At 37.0% G+C, this 15,486-nt stretch overlaps 1 protein-coding gene across 1 annotated transcript in view; it reads right to left on the reverse strand.

The window, feature by feature from the left end:
* The window catches only part of ipo11 (importin 11), a 167,551-nt gene that overhangs the window by 16,918 nt on the left and 135,147 nt on the right, over positions 1 to 15,486 (reverse strand). Inside the window, exons 28-29 of the mRNA XM_065247266.1 lie at positions 7,807 to 7,902; positions 5,121 to 5,205 (exon numbers count right to left, since the gene is read on the reverse strand). Of these exons, the coding sequence (XP_065103338.1) occupies positions 5,121 to 5,205; positions 7,807 to 7,902 (181 nt within the window). The remainder of the gene's footprint in view (positions 1 to 5,120; positions 5,206 to 7,806; positions 7,903 to 15,486) is intronic.

A 15,486-nucleotide genomic window follows, 5' to 3' on the forward strand; every position in this document is an offset into this window, starting at 1 on the left:
AAGAGCATTCTGGAGGGGTAAACAACAGCTGGAAAACGGTGACAAACAAAACCATTCACTCAAGCTCTCGAACAAATAAAACTTTTAACATTGTTTACTCTCATGTTGTTCCAGATGCTGACATTGGACATGAATGTCCGTCATACAAAGCTTATGCTACATTTAAGCCATTCGGACTACTTTAACAATGGGGCAGCATTGGTCCCAATGAACTAAGAAATATGATCCAGTCTGTAAAAAACAAAGTCATTTCTTTGTAATTTACGGTTTACTACATAAAATCATCCTACATAATGTAAAAGAACTTTCTGTGAAAATATATCCTTGTTATCTTTATGTCAAAGATTGAAATTAAAGTGAAATCTTTAGACTTTAGCATGGAATTCATAGGCAGGGTCATAATGGCAAAAGTTGCATAACTACTGTATAAACAGTTAAAATAACACAGCAATGGTTTGAAAGGCATGAGGGTGAACAAATAATGTTAAGTATTTGTTTAACACAAGGGTCAACAACTCATTGACCAACACAACCAGCATGCACAGTACGCCTTTGGATTCAATAAAGGCAAAGTATTCAATTGACACTCGGGCAAAATGTCCACTTCAGTATTATAGAGTGCCACTAAATGCCTTTCTCTATTAAACCTCTAAGCTTCTAAAAAGTGTGCATTTTTATTTCTCCCACATCCAATTTTCCTCCCCCCCATGCTCACTTGTGAAAAATTTGCATAGGACTATAATGCTTTGATAACAACTGCATAATAATCTAATTAGACAAACTGCACGGGAGGAGGCTTGAAAGTTTTTCATAGACATAGTGAAGGAAGCCGTCATTATTTCAGAATAACTCTTAGAGTTTTCCTTAATATGTTTGGTAAAAACCTGAAGTCTTGAGCTGTGTGAATATATTAGTGAAGTCTGTGCGCAATGCGGTAACAATCTGGTTCCAATTTAGCTTTGATTTCTCTCTATAATATGCTAATGCCACTAGATTATAGTCCATAGGCAACCATTAGGAAAAAGTTAGATGAGAAGACTAAACTTGAAACAAAGATTAAGGCAGACAAAATCAGGTAATAGTAAATTCAAAAACATAACTCACATTTGTAAAAAAAAGAAAAAGACCTGCTGCAAAGGTTAATGAACGAGGGGAAAATAAAAGCGTGCGAAATCACAACCTTTTGCTCAGAGCAGCATTAAATAAAACAGCCTAACCCAATCTGGCAAACCCTTTGATTCATGTGTAATAAATCAGAGAAAGTTGTGCAGATTAAAAAAAAGGCAAACAGAACTGACCTTCAAATCCTTAAACAAATTATGATACAAGAAAATTAATGAAAAGAGGAAAGGGGGCAGGGTTAAACCTCAGAGAGACTAATGGCTTGCAGCATTACTAGGAACAGGTGTGTGTATTAGGGCTGTCACTTTTGAGAAAAATCTATTTCGAACGGATTTCGAATATCATGCAATGTATCCGAATATATTCGAATATCTAGGCGCCGCCCCCCACGCGCATCAAAAACCCACCGTAATGGAGATTCAATCACAAAATTATTAACAGTGACAGTCATACACAGGGTTGTCTGGATTACTTTTTACTTAACGTTAATGTTTGAAACAGCAGGTTATCAACTTATGAATAACAAACTTATATATAAAAAAAAAATGATTCAGAACAGTTACAAACAATAACGTGACAACTTAAATAGGAGCAGGAGTATATGCAGACGCAAACGGAATTCGCGCCCACAGATTTCGGCAGAAAACTCCGCGGAATTTCGCGGATTTAATGCCCATCATTGACAAGCACACATATCCCACGCTTGAGCGTGTTTGTGACCAGAACTGTCATTGACAACAAGCACACTTATACAAAGCCTATCCCGCGCGTTTGTGAGCCATCATTCACAAGTACATTAACCCTGCGCGTGCTGTTTGCTTGCCCGTTTTCAATTATAGAGAGCACAAACCCTTTGATACTTGAGATGAAATTAAACTTATAGATGAGTTAATCAGATCTCACTTGACTCTGTCGTCTATGTGACGCGCGACAGTCAGCACATGATCATTTAAAATCCGTTTACAAGACAAATGCTGTTGTTGTTTAATATAAAGTTTACATTGCGTTGTAAAAATGATGAAATTATCTTCATACATGCTAATTTCATAATGCGAACGTATTAACACAAGGTATTCTGCTATAATATTTAACACTATAAACAATATGTCATTTTATATACAAACTATAATTCTATCTTGACATGCACATGAGGTTCATTTTAGTCCCATTTGATTCCCTCTCTTGCGCACAGTTGCAGTCGTCGGTCTCACTCTCAGCCTCCTTCCTATTACGAGGTGTTACTGTAAAAAATGCGCTACACATGGCATTTAAAAAAACGGATGGTTTATTTATAGTTCGAATACGGATATTTCACGTCATGTTCGAATGCATATTCGAATATCGAATAAAAAGTGACAGCCCTAGTGTGTATATACTGTATTTACATACTGTATACATTTGCTTTTAAATTTACATTTATGCATTTGGCAGATGCTTTTATCCAAAACGACTTACAGTGCATTGCAAGGTAAACATTTTCATCAGTATGTGTGCTCCCTGGGTTTGAACCCATGACCTTCTGCAATGTTAATGCAATGCCCTACCACTGAGTTACAGTATAAAGGAGAATATCTACTTAAATCCACTTTAATCCCGGCCCCAGGCCATTCAGAAATACCACATTTTCTGTCACATTACATCAGAATCTGGTAAACGCCACAACAAAATCAGAAAAGTCTTCGGGTACATCACGGTGGTAGAGTTGTTTTTTACTCGGTTAAAGAAGAAATTTCCAAATATATTATATTGACTTGCATGTACTTAGAGGGTTTTGAAGACAAAGTTAAATTTGTAAAAATAAGGCATTTAAATGATTGACTAATAACCTTTTCATTGTCATTAAAATTTCATTTTTGAACCTTAACTTAAGAGCCTAATACAAAAAGCTAATTTACAAGTAAACATGTCAGACAGACTTGGAATTTTTTTTGCATCTGTGCTCTTTATATATACGTATATATATTCATAAGCACGCTTGATTATAAACAAAAGACAACATCTTAACTTTCATTCTGTTTGGCAGGTTTCAAATTCTGTCCTTTAATGTTAGAAATCAAAGGCCAGCTGCAAATACATTTACTATTCCATTGCCAACACATTTCTCAGGATATGAAAAAAACATCTATATGGTTCAAAATTATAAAAAAAAACATTAAATAAAAACGAGGGCCTACTGCCCATAAAGATCCAAGGTTCAAAATTTCATTTTTACAGCAATGAGACACAACGCACATCAGTCACAACCCAACTGACAGGTTAACCAGACTCTGAAACAACGTTAAACAAGGTTAGCACAGTAGTCATCCCAGACCAGTCTGCTGTCTAAAGCTGCTGCTGCTGCCACACTTTTTTTGAAGGATGACTGCATAAATATCGGCCCATGCGTAACACCCGCGTCCAATCACTTGTCAATAGCTGTGATAATCTGAAATAAACCTCTTCAAATATAAACCTGCATGTGTGCTGGAAGAGTGATAAAAAGACACACACACGTATTTGGCTTTAATCCATTTTGTGCATCATTAACCGGCAGGAACTAACACCTTCCGTTTGTCAGTGCAGATTTGTAGCGTAATACATCTCTTTGACTTTATCCTCGCCTGTTACGTGTGGACTGATTGCTCTCTGTGTCTTTCTCCTCTATCTGTTTTCCGTGCTCAGCGCCTCGCAACCGTCCGACTCGGAGCAGAAGTGCAAACATAATTCAATACACCGCTACAGTCACTACTGCGTTCCGCTCTTGCCTAGACAAATTGATACAGGTACAGTAATGTTTCCAAAAAGTAAATGCATCTAAATGAGTCACAACCAAACCTATATAACACCGTATTTAAGTTTTCTTGACCTACACATTTTCAGTTTACTAAAATATATTATTCATTTTTCATAGTTGAGGTAATGTTCAGTATCAGTTCTTCTTTTAAAGAATGATTGTTTTATTTGATGATGATTTTCCAGAGGATTGGAAGGAGTTTGGAAAATTTAAGTCACTTAATGTGACTTCATTCAACAACAAAAGATCGCATTCTTTGTGACATACGAAAAGTTTAACTTTATGCAAATGATGAGCAACTTTCTGGAGCGACTACCAAATAGAGCGAAGAAGAGGAGTTTACATCATCCATCTCTCGTCAGTTACTAGAGTGGACATTACTCATTATGACAACCAAATTTAGAAACGCCCCTTAATGACCTCGTTGAAAGAGACGAGCGACACACAATGACAAAATCGCTTATAATGTGAATGTACCTTTACAATTGTCCAACTCTGGGAATAACTGTGGTAAAACAGACAATCAGAAAACTTAAAAACTGCATACATAATCAGTATTTATAACTATTTTAAATCAGTCACCGCTGTCACCATTGGGTACTTGTGCCCATTGCTCACAGACATCTTAAGTTTATTCTCAGACGAAACTTCACATCACATGCTTGGACAAAACTCTTTTAACTCAAGGCAAGAGCTGTAACTGTAATTTCCATCTGTTCATTTTAACCAAACTGGAACTACAAATTATTGCTTTTCTGTCTCTCTCTCTCTCATACATTTATTTTTCCACCTCTACGGTTGTGTCAGATCTCTAAGAAATGGTAATGGCTTTCTAGTGCTTAACTGCATTTCATTTTGAACCAGCTAATACCTACAACTACCAAACTACCTGAAAGATTATATAAATATATTAATTTTCCTGATGGAATTGCTACTACACAGATTTTCACTCTTGTCTGCCACTGGTCAGGTTGAAATGACATTCCCACTCCATTGATTGAGCCAATCGTGCTATTGTGGACTGAATAAAAAGTTAAAATTTCTTTAGATTAACATTTTAAATCTTTACTCTTTCGATTTAAGACAATACAGCAAATCCTATGTGTGAAATTGTACTGTTCAGCCTACAACAAACAAACAGTCAATATGCAAAGTTTGGTGGTACCTTCCATTAATAGGAACAACTTTGACCTCCGCGCTATATGGTTAGACAATAGACACTCACCAGTCTTTTCCTCTTGTCCTGTTCTGTTGGAGGCTCCTCATCGTCTGACAGCTTCGGCTCTTCAAAGTGACTCATTAGCATGCAACTAGAGAAAAGGAAACCAGAAAGAGGGTATGAGGTCATGAAGTGTGCATGCATGCGTGTGAAAACCAGCCGGTGCAAAGCAGAGAAATTACATTCATGTTACATTTCATCTTTTAAACGTGCCGTCTTTTCCCATTCTCCATCGGTGCCTTGTGCACCGCCTGTGTAAACACTCACTCAATTTTTGAATGCTATTTTGACACTCCACTGAAGTATGTATGAGGCAGGCTGTGTATCCAACCTGGATGGAAATGATAAAATGCCTCAGGTGGTGAACATTGGGGTATGGCACCTCATCCAAGAGTCATGAATTATTGGCTGTCTGCGCATCGTTCACGTTTCATGACCAGCTTACCGAACAAACCGATGCATAAAAACAAAGAAAGCATGTAGGAATATAGTATGCTGTATCTGATGTGTCATATCAGATGTTCTGAATTGAAAACATTACCCTTGGGTACAGAATGACATTTCTTACAAACACGCTTTTCATGCAGGTGTGTATGTTTAGCTTCTTGTAAGGTTGGTTAAGATGTTAGTGAACATTGGAAAATGCTTATAAAAGCAATTTGGTCTAAAGAGAAAATTGACAAAAAATCTGGTGTAGAATATGAACTGATGCGACAATGAGAGAAAACAGTGTGATCAATATATGAAGGCATACGTTTTGTTTACACATACATATACTGTGCGTCAAAAAAATAATATCTCATATAACAATGTTCACTAATCAATACTGACACAGAATTAAAGGCTTTTGATCAATTGATGCTTCAATTTTATAGTAAAATCAAATATATTGAACTAATGGATGCAGTTAATCACTAAACAAAGTAATACACATGACTAAATATTATACTAAAATACAAAATACTTACAGTATAATACTATTACAACTGACAAACTATAAAGAAAATGTCAGAATTTAGTTCCTGTAGCTCACTTGGTACAGCATTGTGTTAGCAGTATGACCACAAAAACAAATCAATAAAATCGCTATTAATTAATTATGAAAATCGGTGTCAACAAATGTTGTTATCATTTAGTTTGTCTCTGCATGTCATTGAGGAGCATTTAATGTCTTATTACAGACACATTTGTGTCCTTATGGCAAAATGTTAAATTTATATGAGTAGTATATGACTCAATATTTTATTTATTTATATTTTGGATATTTAAACGTGCACTTTGTAACTTTTAGGAGGATCTCCTGAAGGAAATGCGATATAATATGCATAACTATTTTATCAGTGATGTATTAAGACCTTACATAATGAACTGTATTGTTTTTATTACCTTAAAATGAGCAGTTCTTATTTACATACAGCATTTCATGCACCACCATGTTTCTACAGTAGCCCTAAATGGACAAAGAGTGCGTTTTGTCACTACATTGTCTCAAACGACAACATGGTTGTCTTGTGGCGGCCACCGTAGCTTCTCTATGTCTTTCAAAAGGGAGGGGTACGGGTGGACTGAGCCGTTTGTTGGATTTTGCGATAACACCACTAGAAATCTACACACAGCACCTTTAAGTCAGTTGTACTGTTAAAAAGCATGTGTGTTTTATTTAAAGTTGAAAATGTAAAAATTCAAGAATATATTCGTAAAACTTAATATGATGCTTTTGCACCTTTTGAAGTTCACTTTTACACATAAATACTCATAATTTAGTTTTTAATTAAAGGGACACTTCACCCATTTGCATTATGCTTTGTATAGTTAGTCATGTTTTCGAATGGTCATGCATTATTTCCTCAGTTGCCGCTGAGACAGGAGAAATACAGATTTCAGTGTTGCACTTCCTTCTTTCAATGACGTAAAAATCATCATTTTGCATCATTGAAAGAAGGAAGTCCAATATCTTTGTTGAGAGGGTGAGACTGCAAACACCCCTTTTCTCGGTCAAATAGGCATCAAATTCTATATATATATGTTACATTTCGACTACAAATATAACACACTTTCACTAAAGATTAATGTTTCTATGGGTGAAATGCTCCTTTAAGTTGTTAAGCAAAAAAATCTAATTGATTTTTATTACATAGTTTTTTTTCCAGTTAATCCGATCAAGATAATCGTTAGTTGGAAGTAAATGGGGTCCACGAACAGTTTGATTACAAACTTTTCTCAAAATATCTTCCTTTGTGTTCATCAGAAGAAAGAAATTTATACAGGTTTGTAACAACATGAGACTGAGTAAATGATCATTTTTGGGTGAACTATCCTTTTAACTAGACACAAAATGTGTTGTTTTAACACAACCATTTTAAGAGTGCTATATAAGCCATGAAAAGTCAAGTGTTCAATTCCTGATAAAATACATACCGTGAATGCACGGCAAGTCACTTTTGATCAAATCGTCTGCCAAATATGTAAATTTAAATATTTTACAAAGTTTGATTCTGTGAATCACTATTAAAAGTATAAAACAACAGGCCATGCAGGAAACCGCAATTCTATTTAATAACCTCCCTCTACGACTGCCAGGATCGAGCATGTGCCATTAAACATCTCAGTAGCATGACAGTACGTGCCCTTGTCCAGCATGTTCCAGGCCATTAGACAGGAGAAAAGTGATTAAAGAGAGAATCAAGCTTACTCTTTAAAGGTACCGGTCTCAGGGTCTTCTGTCATTACATCGTGCAGAGCCTCCACGCTGATGTTAACAATCCCGCAGAACTTGTCCTGGATCACGCTGAGAAATAAACACAGTGGAAAATGTTAGTCGCTCTCTCATACACACATCCAACAGAAGCATATGAGAAACGACACCGCTGTGACAGAAAGATGTTTTCTGGGTTATTCCCAGCAATGTCTTTGCAAGCCTGTGGACACGGTTGTCATGTTACAAAAAGTCCTGCAGTCAATACTAATAGTAAAATCTCAAAACTATCTTACTTAAAAAATAAAATAAAAAACACTGTAACATATTAACAAATATTATTTATAATGGCATTACTGTATATGGCAGAATGAATTAAAAAACAGATGAAATTAAACACAAGCAATGGTATTTACATGAATACTGTGCCAAGATTGGCATTTTGACGTAGAAAATGGATTTGATGGTTCACAGAGCACATGCACAAATGCTATACACTTGAAAGCAGCCACCTGTGAGTGGCACTGAACTGTGTCGGTAGCCAATCGCAGTACAATAGAAAGATTGGCACCAATAAAGTTTTTATATTTAGTATCAACTTGGTACCACAGCACCTGGAGATTTGATTTTTTTATAAATTAGCTTAAATATAAATAAATAAATAAATCAAACAAGGAAAGACAAGATTTTAATCTGCAAAAAAGATGGCATTTTAAGTGCAAAAAAGTTAAACTCACAAATGCTTTTGCAAAGAGAACATAATTATAATTTTAACAGCAATGCTCAGCCTAACTGAGTGTTAAAATGTAAAGTGCACTCGAGGGATCTGAACATTAAGACATACATAACCAAAGACAGTTATTGCCAATAACTCTAAAGACATTAATTAGATTAAACCCTTTATGAAGGTGAGATTTATGATTAGTGATACGACAGTGGTTGACATTATTATGAAGTACATCTCTGTTTGACAGCCCCGAATTCTTGCTATATTTGACCTCACGTGTTCTTTAAAAATCCAAGCACACCTTTTCTCCTATCGTGTGTGGCGGAGCCAAATTTCCTGTGTTTGGGCTTTGCATCACAGCCTTCAATAACCCCCCAACTGCCCCCAATGTCTGATACAAATTGGTTCATTCATCACCCATAAGAGCTGAAACACATGATATCCTCAACTTTCCACTTTCCATCGCGTGACGATTCTTTTATCGTCTTGGATCTGTTCGCACGCAGCATTCGATGAAAAGCCAGATAAAGGAGGTCAGTCCTACATCTCAAAAACATCACTCCGTGAAATGAACTAGTCGATACCGTTTCAGGAGCGAGCAATCAGATCTCTGTTTTGGTGGAATTGAGGTAGACGATGAGGAACTGTATCTGTTAGGGGAGAGGGGCAGAACCGATATGACTTATTAACAAGAAATTGCTCAGGAATCAAAGGGCGCTTGTATGAAATTACGATGTGACACGACGTGTCCTGCGAGCAGCCCAATCCACCTGCACCCGTGTACCGGGAAATTGAGTGTTTCCTTAATCCATAATGAAAAGTGTTCATATTCCGACTTTTCCTCTTTTTAGAAAAGTGAACATTTCAGCAATTCAAAAACTTTAACATTCAGAAGTGCTGACTTAAAAATAGTTTAAATACCTTGAAACCTGTCATCCTAAGCAAATATTAGAAAAGTTAACATGTAAGAAGGCAATTACACTATGCCATAAATAAACCTAGCAAGGATCGAAACGGGCTAAATATTTACTCCTCACCTAAACGCTTAATAAAGTTTTCTGCTTTAATATTACTTTCTGTAGTATAATAGACAGTTGCAATCTTATCTCAATCCACTGATATTAAAGCCACAAAAAGCGTGGCAGTGACCATCAAAGACACATCATATTAAAGATTTCTTATCACTCTGTTTGGACCAAAATAAAGGCCTGTACTTTGCCAAACCAGCACTGTCATGCAATATAACTTGTGCAACTGCTGATTCATTTAGCCACATGATGGATTAATTACTCAAATAAATGTCACTGGGCAATATATAAGACAAATTAACAATACTCTGTCTTCATATTTAATTGTCGTCTTTTTTATTGATGGCCACACAGTTTTAGTCTGTGTCTGTCTTAGTTTTTAAGTTCTTTTTGTATTATTTTCCACTGTCTCCACTCATCTGACCCTAATAGTAAGAATTTAACAAGACTTTAATACAGTATGTAGGTGCCTGTTTATGTGAAATCATAAACAGTGTCTTTGGCTGTTAACCATATTTCTCTTTATTACATCACTGGATGTTCCATGTATATGGTTACAGTAATTGTCTTTTTTAAGTGAGAAAAAAAGACTTGCATTAAACTGTTTCCATACGCCTGGTACACACGGACTTAGCGCTGCTATGTTTATTTTGTTTCACTGCATTCACTAGCTCTTCCCATTTCCTGTTTTAAGTAATAAACACAAACTACTGGCACCTGCTGATACAAAAGTTATCTCATCTCATGCAGGTGTAGAATGGACATGCTACCTGGCCGCTGTCCATTTAGTGTGCCAGGACAACTTTGAACCCAGACACAGCACGCGGGCAATGTGAGCCGACCTCGTAGTTTCTGCAACTTTGTTGGTATCGGTTTGGTGTGTCCCTACAATTGACTGTAAACAATATGGATGTAGTGTCTATGATGTCACACGTAGGTTTGTGAAGACTATTTTTGAAGCCCAAAGTAGGTGGGGCCTGCCGTCACCAGCTTTGCAGTGTGTCATTGTGAGTCACTTGCAGATAACTAAAAATGGGTAAAGAGGCGGGATGTGGGTGGGCCTAAAGTGTCTGGTACCTGAAATCACGCCCGCCTAGCTAGCCAATGACGAGTTTTTACAGCAATCCATATTTCTGCTATTATCCACCAGGTGGCGGTCTTACACAACTTATAAATAATGAAAGCATCCACTTAGGTCAAAAACAATTAAACTCTGTGTATGTTTTGATCATCGCTCTGTGAAAATCATAAAAAGCTGGCGCTGCTGGCAACTTTTTTTTTAAATGATGGCGGGTAACGAGTTAACTATGCTGAACTTTAAGGTTTAATATAAATAAAATGGATGAGTTACGAAAAAAAACCACCCCGCTCTCAGTTGTCATAATGGGTAAAATTAGCTATATATAGACAAAAAAAACACTTTTTGTACCAGGCTGTAAACATATGTATTTAAATTTATAACGGAGGATTTTCTTTTTCCAGGTGGAACATCAAGACTATTGGTCATCTTGGTTGTCAATCATTCTGGTGATATGTTTACGTAAGGCTGTTGTACGTCCTTACGTAGGTTCGCTTTCTGCACATGCACACTTTCAGCTGTATGTGTGATGAGCTACGGTTTCAGCCATTCATTGAAGCTTGCGTTCTCTCCTTGTTTTCTCAAAATGTCTGAGGGTCACAAGAGAAAAAGAAGAGAAAGGCCTCTGAAGAAAGAAACAAGACCAGAGTGTTTTTGGGAGATTATTTCACATGCTGGCATGCGCTAAAAGCACAGGTTGGGCTTCCCACTGATGCATTAGTCACGAAGTTTCTACTCGACAGGAAAAGTTCAGCATGCTGTTTAGAGAAATCCATTTAAAATCACTGCTAGTAAAAGTTGATGTAAGCTATGATTAGCGATGCTAGCCCTGGCACAAGTCACGAACATCTCAATGTAAGTGGAGAGAGGTTCTTTTCTAAAATTCGGGAAAAACTTTCACTATACCTTTAAGGAGCCAGTCTCTAGCAGCCAGTTGATGAATTGCAATTTATGGCTTTATGAAGGAAACCAGAAGGTTACACCTGGGTCTCTACCTATACACTATTATAATTTTTTTTTTCAAAAGATAACAGCAAATTCTGTGTGTCATGATAAAGATATTTGAAAGAACAAGGAATGTAAACAAAAACGCATATAAGATAAAAATATCAGGAATAAAGATATGGGCATTTTCGAAAAGGGCAAGAATGAATAGCTTTATCTAACTCTCCTAACATCCTTATAATAATTCTTCTCAGAATTGTTACATAAGCCACCGTTTAAATCAATGTATTTTATCAATATGCAGTTCCTACAAATCTTGAACATCATTATACCAAAAGTGGCCCGACGAAAACAAGATGAATGGTTTTATTTGTGCACATTGAAAAACGAAGACCCCATCTGCATATCCTCTTCCATTTCTGGCCCGGCAGTCTGCACAGAAATTATTACATCACTATAATCATCATCATTTTATTCTGTTCTCCGACTGACTGAAGCGGAGACAAATGTATGGTTTCACTGCTGTCATCACCCGTCGTTAAGCTTGATTAGGGGGTGAAATTATACGTGACGTACTTTGTCTGTTAGAAGAAACATTTATTGTCCTGGGCATTGCTGTAGACCCACAAGTGTTTGTTCGGAGACACTGCAGTCAGAATAGAGCAAATAGAATAGTAAATGGCAGGATGAGTGGATGGCATTCAAAGTCCACTGAATGCCTGTGAAAATTAATATGCCGTGCCTCGTTTCATGCCAGGCTTACTGCACCATAAATATGCTTTCAGAGTCGGCCTTCATCATTTTCTCTACGCTGTTCCCAGTCACGCAAGTCCAAAACTGATTTAAAAAATCATCTTAAAAGGAAAGATTGTTGACTGGTGAAGCACAACTCCCTTCTAAAATGAGTACAATGCAATATTCTAATGCTGCATTCATTAAAACGGTTGTAAGTGGGCTGGGTGATTTGGCTGAAACTCAATAGCAATTACTTTAAAAACATATTGTGGTTATGTTTTGAACAACTTAATTTTTTCCTGCTTAAATGTCAATGCTACATTATTAAAAATTCTTTGTTGCACTTTTTAAGTTTAAGCAACTTGAATTAACAATTCATTTAAACTTTCTTGACTAGTGAGGAGTTGGTATAAAATAAATCAAGTTGAATAGGCTTAAAGGAAAATATTTTACTCTGTTCTTACCTAAACTTAGATTAATTAATACAAACTAATCTTTTTTCAATGTGTGCACTTTTAATTTTTGTACCAGGCTACTCCAATGTGTTAGCATTTAGCCTAGCCCCATTCATTCCTAAGGGTCTAAACAAAAGTTTTATTTTATTCCACAATACTTACTCATGTAACTTTAAATAGGGAAAACATGGAAGTATTTGGTGGCTTCTAAATACATCCCTGTTTGGAGCCATAGGAATTAATGGGGCTAGGCTAAATGCTAACACATTCACGAGACGTACAAAGATTAAAAGTGCACAAAATGAAAAAAAGATAGGTATGTATTAAAGGCTCTCATAGTGAATCTGTGTGACGTCACTTCTTGTTGAAGTTCGAAGTGTTGTCAAACAAAACCGAGCAAAGCTAACTCCTCCCCTTCCCTCCCCCTCCGTGCTTTCTGAAAGAGTCATGAACGCACCCCACCCCCACATCCTTCTTGTCGTTTATTGGCTGGAACACTTTGTTATATTTCGTGGTGGTAGGTTTGACCACTTTGTTTTTGTTGCAGTTTGTGGAGCCTGGGCTGTCTATAGAGACGGCATTGTTTTACAGTGTGTTAAAGGGACATACAGCTAGAAGATAGTGAGGAGATGTTTAATGTATGAAACAAAAAAAAATTTATGGCCTAAACGCGTGAAATCTCTTAGAGCACCTTTAATTCGTCTAAGTTGAGGTAAGAACAACGGTGTCGTTTTCCTTTAAGTTCTTTCAACATTATTTTTATAATTAAAAGGTTTAATAAGTTAAAATTTAGTTAGGAATTTTTACAGTGTAGAAGTTGACAAACCAAGTTTGTGGGGGCCGGATTCACAAATCATTCTCATGGGCCGATCACACCAAACGCGTTTATGGCAGTTGCAAAGCCTTTTTGAATGATTTTCTATGGACAGTGAGTGTTATGCGGGCTGTTTATGCAAGCCGAATGCCTTGCGTTCTTTGCCGGAGCACGCGTTTTTGAAGGAGTGCTGAGAGCAAAAAGTACCCAACATTCGCGTCTTTCCATTGTCCAATCGGATGAGGGAAGGGGGAGGCCTTCCGTTGTGGTGAAGGAAGGTTAAGGTAACTTTATTGTCCCCGAGGGGCAATGGTTTGTACAGCCAGCAGCATACATAAAAACAAGATACATAAGAACAAGACAACAACACAGCAAATGTTTACAGTTGCTTGCTTGGAACGTTGCCGGACTGCAGTCACTCACTTTCTCCTGTGTGTTTGTGCACCTCTTACCCTTCAAAGTAAGGGTAAGTCAAGTGTCCTCTTTTCAAAGTTTCTGCTAATATGACGTTTAAGAGCAAAAGAGCGCTCAGGATTCATGTTTGCTTGACAGGACGCTGTCTCAGTGATTACCTAGCAATGTAAAAAGCTGCGCTGCACTGCTGTTTTTTCAAAGTGACCAAAAAGTGTGTTTCCAAGCATTTAAAATGCATTTGGTGTGATTGGCCCCTAAAGAAAAATCTTCCTAACTGCAATTTTTGCTTTTTTCAAATTTTTCAATTCAGGCTTAAGAAAAAGTTAGAATATTCTGTATTCTCAAAAATTAAAAATAAAAAAAGCTTAAAGTGCGTCTTGCAGGTTAACCACCACTGTCGATTAATGGGTACATAAATCACTCAAGATATGTGTATAATTTTTAAAATGTCTCAAAAATGGTCTTAAAGACCACTTTTTTTACGTTTTTGGTATTAACGGTTTTTTTACGCAATTCTGCGATGACGTCACGTTGGGGAGAAGTGAAGGAAGCCTCAGCCAGAGCCATAGAAATAGATGAGACATTTATTGCTGTTTAATACTTACGTATACAATTTGGAAATCATATATACATCGTAGTAAATATATAATGTGTTATACTGCAAAGTTACCATGATAATTATTATTTATGATATCTGTGGAAATAAATAAAACTTCGCAAATCTGCTGATTTGATCCATTCATGTCCTGACCACCAGGCTAGAGATTTTTAAACATCCTTAATCCACACTTACTAGTCTATCAAATAATATCTCAAATATATTGTTTTGTGAAATAAAAGAATGCTATATTGTTTATGCGATAACGAATCACACGATCATTTTATACGCAGCAGTCAGCAGCTGCAGCACACTCGGATCCGACCGCATACATACTGTAATAAACAGGCGTTCGGCGGCTTTTTACATCACGACAGACTATGCCATTTGAGGAGGAACCGCTCATTGATCACCGTATTTTTATAAATCCTGTACATGTTTGGACCTGCCGAACAGGTTGAGGACTTTCATATACTTTGTTTAGCAGAGAGGTTGAGCAGTTTGACCAGCGGGCTGCGGGAACCGGACGCATATCACGCCGCCAGACTGTGTTAACTCGAAATGTATAACTATTATCAGATCGACCCACCGAGAAAGTCCCGACTCTCTCGATTGCCATTCCGCTACTGGTTGTAAGAAAGTGAGTGCGTTTGGGTCGCTGGTCCCCGCGAACAGATGTGACGTGCCTCACTCAGCTTCCAGGATTAGAGACATGCTGCCAAAACCGTTTGTGCTGAAGATCGCATAAAGTTACACCCACTTCAGGCAGGATCATCCCCCTCAAGCCAGCATGCACGAGTATGTTAATTGTTTGTTTACTTTCTACACGAAGATATGCTAACGTTATGCTATCTGGCTGTCTGTCTGCCTATCTCTCTATACT

The sequence above is a fragment of the Paramisgurnus dabryanus genome, chromosome 11 (assembly GCF_030506205.2).
Source record: "Paramisgurnus dabryanus chromosome 11, PD_genome_1.1, whole genome shotgun sequence".
NCBI lineage: Eukaryota > Metazoa > Chordata > Actinopteri > Cypriniformes > Cobitidae > Paramisgurnus > Paramisgurnus dabryanus.